Source organism: Crocodylus porosus, unplaced genomic scaffold, assembly GCF_001723895.1.
Source record: "Crocodylus porosus isolate Cpor-Errol unplaced genomic scaffold, CroPor_comp1, whole genome shotgun sequence".
Taxonomy (NCBI): domain Eukaryota; kingdom Metazoa; phylum Chordata; order Crocodylia; family Crocodylidae; genus Crocodylus; species Crocodylus porosus.
In genome coordinates, this window is record NW_017728906.1 from 93,102,360 (window position 1) to 93,111,131 (window position 8,772).

At 44.2% G+C, this 8,772-nt stretch overlaps 1 protein-coding gene across 1 annotated transcript in view; it reads left to right on the top strand.

Annotated features, from left to right (window-relative positions):
- The window catches only part of ADPRHL1 (ADP-ribosylhydrolase like 1), a 24,099-nt gene extending 19,810 nt beyond the window's left edge, over positions 1–4,289 (top strand). Inside the window, exons 6-7 of the mRNA XM_019529622.1 lie at positions 1,032–1,164; positions 3,868–4,289. Coding sequence (XP_019385167.1) covers positions 1,032–1,164; positions 3,868–4,025 — 291 coding nt within the window. The 3' untranslated portion in view covers positions 4,026–4,289. The remainder of the gene's footprint in view (positions 1–1,031; positions 1,165–3,867) is intronic.
- The last annotated feature ends 4,483 nt before the right edge of the window (positions 4,290–8,772 follow it).

Genomic DNA, 8,772 nt, shown 5'->3' on the forward strand with positions numbered 1-8,772 from the left:
CCCAGCTGACTTCCTGCCCTTTGGGCAGGGGGCTGGACTCGATCTCCCGAGGTCCCTTCCAGCCCTAATGTCTATGAAATCTATGAAAAAAGTGGAGAAAGTCCCATTTAAAACTGGATTGGATTAAACTGAGAATATGTGACTGGGTGAAGAAACAACAATTTCTCAGTGGCACAGAAAAGGGCAAGACAACCTCTTAAGTCTCTTCCACTTCCAATTTCCAAGACAGTATGAACTTTCAAGATATAAAATTAGACTCTAATGTGATCCTCTTCTTGAAATCTGTCAGTCAAATTGGGTCAAGAATTTAGCCTGTAAAGTATTTGCAAGTGCTTTCTGTTTCTTCCTGTCCAAAAGTGTGGCAAATCACTGCTGTTGTCACAGATGGCTTTGTCCATCACTGAGGGAAGTGTTCCTTCTGAAAGCAAGCATCCCATGGAGGAACAGAGAGTTTGGCAGTTATATAAGGCTGTGAAAAATAATATATGCAAAACTTCATGTTGCAGTTGTATTTTGTATATGGGAAGGTAAGAGGGACCCCTCCAATATGTCAAATAAAATAACGAGGTAGGAACTTCCTCTGAAAGGTGGGATTGGATCCATCTTCTAGGGGCCTGTGTCAGTGGTGTAATGAGTAGGGATTTTGCCCTGGGCAAACCCTGCAGGAGAATGGGAGTGGGGTGGGGAGCGCAGTGCTGAGAGCTGAGGATGGCGTGCAGGGGGAGAACGAAAGTCTTGCCCAAAACAGTCCCTGATGGTTGCTGCTGCATGTTTTGCCTGCCCCAGCTCTCTTTCTTAAAGCAGCAGTGGTTTGATGTTTATGCCCTGACTGCTGCTGCAAGAGCAACTCTGCGGGGCTGCTTCTGCTGCTGGGGGGGCAATTTTGACACCCCTCCTCCTAAGTCGGCATCTGGGGCTTTGTGCCCCTCTCACCCGCCCCTAGTTATGCCGTTGGCCTGTGTTTCCCAGCAGAAGAACTACTGAACAGCTGCTTAGAACTCAAACAACTGACGCTGTAGTTATTCCTTCAGACTTACAGGAGATGGAGTTCAGAAGGCCGAGGTGGAAGAAGAGGGCATGATGCTCCCATGATTGCGTATGATGCTATTTTAGGATGTGGAGGTGACTGGACAGAACTTTGCAACCGTGCCATGTTCCACGGTGGTGAGTGTTCCTTTATAACATCACATATTTGAATCCCTCAGGGTTTAAAGGGCAAAATTATCATTGCTGCAAGAAATGTGAAGTTTAAACGAGACATGTTTGTCTTGTTGGAAGAAATACCTCAACAGGAAATCTGAGAAAATGAAACCTACGGTTGTGTATTATTACTATCATAGCAGCTTTACATCATTATTATTACTATTGTAACAGCACCTGTCATTTAAGGTTCTGAAAGTGCTGTGCAAATATTAAGCTTCACAGCCTACCTTTGACATGCATCAAGGATGTCTTGGTACGAGTTTTGCTTCATCCATCTCTAGGATAGCAATTATTTGACCACACAAGGGGTCTGGGCAGGGAAAGAAAAAGTTTATTGTGTCCAGTAAAAACAGCAGGAAGGATTCAGGAAAGCTGAATTTACCTGAGTTGGGATTTGGCTAGGACAAGGTGGGTAAAATACGGCCCATGGCTGCATCCAGCCTGCCAGGCAGTTTTATCCGGTTCTCAGGTACCCACCAATTAACTGTACCCTACCCAGCCCACATGCTTCACTCCCACCCTTGTCCATGGGAGGGCCCCACCCCTGGCCAGCACACCCAGCTAGGATGTAAGTTTGGCATCCCTAGTCTTGAGAAAAATGCCACCTGCTCTTTAAGGTGCTCGAATGGTTCATGTGTCTGGTTTGCAAAAGACAGCTCCTCCAGCAGCACTTTGCCCCCTAGTTCTGTGCACAGCTTTTAGGTCAGTATTGGCTCAAAGGGAAGTGGGGCCACCATCTGAACCACCAGCTCCACTGAGACATCCAATGGATACTGGGCTTGTGATGCCATTGTAGCTCAAACCTGGCTAGCTAGTGAGAGCTCACAAGATCTGACCCCAAGCTGTCATAGATAGTTTCAATGTCTGAGTGTGTGTATTATTGCAATTACCTGTTTTAAATTGCTAACCATTCCCTAATGTGTTAGAGTAAGATACGTTCTGCCTCCCAAAGATTTTGCACCATAACAGATGTTTCTGGAGTTGCTCTTCCTATCTAATAATGAGGTAACAATGATGATGTGTTGCACGTCAAGGGCTCTTTAAATTAAGGGAGATATTTCTGAGCATATGTTTTCTTCCTTAAAGGAAAAGAGCAATAAGTCAGTGCTTATTGTGTTGTGGTGACCCTGCTACCTCCCTCCCAGCGGCAATTAAGCTCAATCAGCTGTGCCACTCACATGGGTGTTTGAGGAATTTTTCTGTATGGTTCCACATGTATCTTTCCAAACATTACCAAATATATTGCTTTAATTTATTTCAATTACTTTTTTGTAATGAAGAAGACATTGCTCTTTACCTTTCAAAACCATTTTTTTTTAATTTAACTGGCTAGTTTGTAATGTAGGGGGCAGTAGCTTGACGCCCTGCTAAGAAACCCTTCAAATTTATGGGTTGCCATCTTAGCAATAGGAAAGCATGGTCGCTTGCTGCAATGAGTCTTATTTTCTTATCCATTTAGCAAATTGATTTTTTTTTTTTTTGCCCTGCCACTCTGAAGCTAATGGCACACCCATTTCCTTGTTTGCAAATCAACACAATCCGGAATGCCAGCATGGTTGTTCACTGCTGCTGCACAGGCAGCAGAGGAAATGCAAACACTAGGTTGTCTTTTGTTTTGTACTTTGGGGAGGGGGGGGGCTTGTTTTGGTTTGCTTTTTTTGCATGTGCCAGGAGCATAAGAACAAGTTCTGCTTGATTGGTGCCTGCTCAAGGTTCCCTGTGTAAGGGGAATCCCTCCCTGGAAGAGCAAGGGGAGTTTCCCCATGTCTGTACTCTTCTTAACACAGAGCAGGGCAAGGAATCTCCCCTACTGAGTCTGCTTTGAATGGAATAGTGGGGCCAATTTGTGTGCTGGGACACATGAAACTCAGGGTTTACCTTTGCTTTGTGGCTCTGCAAGCATGTCTACACAGCACAAGGCACAGGAACATCTCCACTGACTTTGCTGTGTAAGCTATCCCACAAAAGGAAAATGGTGTAGCCACCTATGTTCAGGTGGTGCTGTGCTAAAGCTAATTGTCACTGCTGAGAGACAAGAGGCACATTAGCCACAGGGAAGAGCATAGTCTGCTGAAGCAGAGCAGCTCTCTTTCTTTTCAGGTGCAATATATTATGCACTGGTGGCAGGGGAGAAGAGCAGGGATTCCAGTTAAGACTGGTGAATGTCCTAAAGCTCCTACTCCAAGAGTGTCACTGAGACGCCACAAAACCTGCCAGTGGAATAATGACTTAATGCTTCCCTCCAGAGTGGGTGCAGTTACGTTCCCCTTCGGCTGTGTTGCCTGTGAGATCTGGGTGTAAGGTCTGGCTTGAGCCACTGTTAATCCCCCTCCTTTCCTCTGCTGCTGAATTCATTGGGAAAGGATAGGGTAAGCAGCGACAGTGCTCCCCCCTGGACTCCAGAGCCATGCAAAAGCAGCCTCTGTCAGACCCCCACTCCGATCAGCCGGTGAACTCAGAGCTCTGGCAGAACTCTGTGAAACCAAGCAGTGAGATCAGAGTTTGCTGTGCCCCAGCAGCACAGCTAAAACTGGGGGACTGGGCTGCCTCTGCTGGGTTCCTGGATCTGCTGCTGCTGCTTCCCTCCCTGAATAGTGCAGTTTAATACTGTGCAATTACAAATGGCTGTAACAGGATGATGCACTACTGTGTTTAATTTTACAGGTGAGAGTGCGGCCACTGGATCCATTGCTGGCTGCTTGTACGGATTACTTTATGGCCTGAACAAGGTTCCTAAAGGCTTGTACCAGGATCTTGAGCAAAGGGAGAGGCTAGAATACTTGGGAGAGACTCTTTACCGACTATCCACAGAGGAAAAGTAAAGCAGTTTCTGCCATTTTCTCTTTTCTTTAAAGACTATATCAAATACTGTAGATAAGTAACTAATTTCAATAACCCTGTGATAGGCTGAGGCTTACTTTTAAAAGGCTCTGTACAATGTGCACCAGTGCAGTGAGCTGAGTAGTTCAAGAGTAACTGAACTTGTAAACATTCAGTTTGTCATGTGTGCTGGGGATTTTTGAGTATCAAACTAGCTACTTAAAATATAGTCCAGATCAGTAAAGCTTATGTTAAATGGAAAAAAATAAAGAAAGAAAACCTCCTTTTATCAAATTCAGTCTACCTTGCTATAAAGTCACTTTCTAAATGCTATAACTAGTTATTACACGTGTAACTAATTTTCAAAAGCTAATACTTGTCCGCCAGAACTAATTGATTTACCCCTTACAGGGGATGTTCCCTGTATACTTTTAAATATTTGATAATTCTTGTTACCACTCTCTTCCCCCCTCTCCCACCACCCCTCCTCATCCTCCAGTCTAACAGTCTCTGATACTTGTAAATCTAATGTCTCTCAGATGATCTTTTTATGAACTGTTAACCCTTTGTCAGCAGTATGCTGCAATGTATTATCATGTTAGAAACTTCCAAAAAGGAAAAACCAAGACTAGGAATACATTCAAGGTACAACAAAATGTCATTGTGTTTAACCTTTCTGAATTATGTGTTTTTACTCTAGATTCTTCAGGGGGAAAAAACCTAAAAAAATACAACTGGCTGAAATATTTGTAAATAAATTTAATCTTATGCTCTTCATAAGCATTGTTCTTTATTTTTAGATTGTACTTGTATGTTACTGTAACAGAATTTTTGGCTGAGGTCTTCAAACAGTTGCATTATATCATAGCCTGATAGATGACCTGTTTCACACACAACTGAGAAATACAGAGAGACAGGAAAAGAAAACTGATACTTTTGTTTTTCTTAAATCACTATACAAAGATCAATTGGAGGAGAAAATGGTCAATTTGGCTACTACTTTACTAATGACAGGACAGTCTTTAAATGTCAACCTGACTAAGAGTAGCAGCTGTAGCAGAGAGTGTATACACTGCCTATGGTTGCTTTCCCTGGATTTTAAAAACCTCACTATGTGACCTAGTTAAAAATTATCTGATTTGAATAAAATTAACAGCAGAACATGTTGAGGCAGTCCTGTCTCCACTATGCTGGCATATATTTTGAGTAACTCCTAATAATGGAATTATACTTGTGTTAATTTTGGAGTAACTGAACGTCTACACAAGACGCTAACTACGCAGTAGCCGAATAATACTGTGTGGTAGCATGTCACAGCACAAACGGTGCTAATACACTAATGCGCGGTATTATTAGACTAGTGTGCAGTAGCATCCCTAATAGGCATTTGCAGGTGCTACTGCACAGTAACTCTAGTTACTGTACATTTATAAAAGTACTGAATTAATGCACAGTAACCACGTGCATTTAAACATGGCCACTGACAACAGAGCTTGGCCCAGTATGTTTAACTCCATGTTTAAGCATAGAAGTTCTCAAACTGCTCTGCAGGGAACTTACTAATGGTCCACAGAATGCTGACAGGTTATATGCTGTTGGTTTCTCCTTCTCCAGTTGCTGATTACATTAAAAATAAAGCTAAAAATACATAAGTACTTTCCCATTACTTTTTCATGTAAGCAATTGCTGTACTGTCCATAGGGATATTATGTGAAAGGGGGAGTAGGTTTTCCATGTCACTGCATTATAGGAGAGATGGTCTGCATGACATCTCTGTATTAAAAAATTGTTCTTGCAATGAGTAGCTTTTAAGTAGCTGTTTTAGCATGTTCTTTCTTTGCATCGTTGCTGGGTGCTTGCTTTTTCATTTTGGAAAGCATGTGTTAAACAAAGCAGGATATTTCTCTTTGTAGCTTTTGATTTTATATAGGAGAACATCAGGACTTGCTGAAAACATTCTTTCTAGTTTATGATGTCTTTAGCATTCCCTGTAATAAAATCAGCAATAAAGAAGAGAGAAGAGCATGTCCTGCATAAGGTAGGATTTTCTCTTGTATGTGTAACTCTTCCTTTTTTCCACAGGAAGACAAATCTCCACAAGAAAAAATATTGTTTCTGTGTTTTAAAAGTTTTATAACAATTCTCAATGTTGTTATCCTAGAATTTATCAAAGCTTTTCCCACTTCAACATTCCATACGGATAAGGACCAAACTTAATTTCATACACTTAATGGTGCAATAGTGATTGTTGGGAGAGAACATCAGATCTCAGTTGTGCTACTGCCAGCAATAAGCCCGAGGCATGGTGTGCAAGTGCTGGATGGTGAGAAACAATCAACTCTACCTACCTGGCAGCAAACCCAAAGGGCTCCCTGGCAGGGCTCTAACCCTAACCCCACAGCCCTTGAGTCCTGGTAGATAACTAAAACCCATGTGTATAGCTGGGCTGCACACAGTTTTTAAAGGTCCTGACATACTAGGACCAAAAGATCAGGGTGAGGCTCCCTGATCCCAGGATCCCCATGTAACCGGACCTATAAAACCTATATATGCAACTGGGTTCCACATATGTTGTTTCTCACATCCCCAGTGCACAGGGATCCTGGGATCAGGGGGTCTCCCTGATCCTGGGGTCTCTATGATCAGGATGAATAAGTGCCTTGCCTTTAAAGTATAAGGCATTTTAAAGTGCCTGGCCCTGCACCCCCTGCTAGCTGTACAGTTGGGGATCTAATGGTATAAAGGCATTTCATGGAGATAGCTATGAATTATGTAAATAGTCACACAGCACTATTTCCATAATTGAAAGGGAAAACTGTCAATTTTAGTAGCACTTTATTAATGAAGGGACACTCTTTAAATGTCAACCTGAATAAGAGTAACAGCTGAGGAAGAGAGAGCTTATGCTTGCTTTCCTTCATTTCAGGCAATTCTTTGAATCAAATCACATGAAAAGGCAGCTAGCCCCGACATATCACATTTGTCCCACCTTAGCATGGACATCTGATTTAAACCATGTAAGAGCTGTGATAGGTCAGCTCCTTGAAATGTCTGTCTAGTGTGGTTAGAATAACCTTCCTCTCCCAGTAACTAAACACCAACCATCTTCTCTGGCCAGCTTTGAACTGTCATTTGCATTGAACCAGTCTGCAAGGAACATTTGTTAAGAATTTCTTACAACTTGTTAATGATGATAAGAAAATACATTAAAACAAAAGTTGCCTCACTGAGTATTTGTAATTGTTTAACGTGGCCCAGACACACAACAGGCTAGTATGAATAGGAAGCAAATATTCTAATTTATCCAAACATGAATAACCAGTTGCAGCAACAAACTACAGGTGTCAAGCATATGTGTGCAAGTGGACAAAGTGTCCTAGCAGTGGTAAGTGGTCCTGAGAAGCAGCTGGTTCCTCGTGTCCTCTCTTCCCTCACCTAGTTAAATAAGCAGCCTTCAACCACTCAGTTAATGCCGAGGGAACCAATTATTGTAAAACAGCTTGTCATGAATGGCTGGCCATCAAGATGACCTTATGGCCTTCACTTGGTGAGTTTAACAAGAACGTTGTGATTGCTCACAATGTGCAGATGCAAAGAGGGGAACAGGGCAACAGGAAATACTGTTTGCCAGATAAAAAATCTTCTCAGTCTGCCTCACACAGCCATACACAGAATTTTAAGAGCTGGACTGGACCCTTCAAGAAAATAACCACTTCTGCTCCAGTGTTCTTGCCATGCTGCTGTCATCATTGTTCTGCACCTCACCTCCAACTAGTTCTGTGCGCCCCTAGGAAGTGCTCTCCAGCCTAGTGTTTTAAAAGGAAATTCCACTTGTTCTGGGCCATAAATTTTATAAAAAGCTTTTGACTAGAGGTGCACCGATACATTGGTCCATATTTTATCAGCACTAATAAAAGAAAAATTGACATTATTGGCTATCAGCTTTTTTTGACTAACATGGCTGATAATGTTGCCGATAAATGCCATGTACACGTGTGCAGATGCAGCCTGCACGGGGTCAGGAATGCAACCTGGCAGCTTGGAGAAACAGCATCTGGCTGGTAAGTCTGAAGGGTGTGGGGGAAGGGGCATGGTGGGGGGCATATTGAGGTTCCCATGGTGAGGGAATGAGATGAGTAGGGGCAGAGGCAGGCGCTGCCCAGCTCGGGTGGGGCAGGGTACGGCATGGAGCCAGTGGCTAATTCCAGGGGGAAGGGAGGGAGGGGCAGCTCTTGCAGCTTTGCACACCCTCAGGGGAGACATGGGGGTCATGTGCCCCTGGATCAGTGCATGGGGTGAGGGTAGATGGCTGCTGCACACTCAGGGCTGGGGTTGCACCAGGCTCTTCCCCAGTGGGTGCTCTCGGGCTCGACTTGGTGGGGCAGGTGGTGGCACTGGAAGGGGGAGCTATAGGGGGACTAGAACCAGCCAAAAATTTGCTGTAGCCCCTCCTCCCAGCACTGCCGTCACCTGCCCTGCCCCACCCAGCCCAAGCGCAGCTGCTGGGAAGAGGCTGGATCAGCCCCAGCTCCAAGCCCACAATGGGTAGCCTGCCCTCACCTTGCGCACAAATCCAAGGTGACATGTGCTACCCATGCCTCTCCCAGGGTTGTGTGCAGCAGCAGGAGCTTCTCCTCACTCCCCAACCCCCTGTGCCCTCCGGATGAGCAGCCAGCTCCATCCTGTGCCCTCCCCCCCCACTCCACCTGGGCAGCACCTGCCCCTGGCCCAGCCCCAATCCCTCCCTCA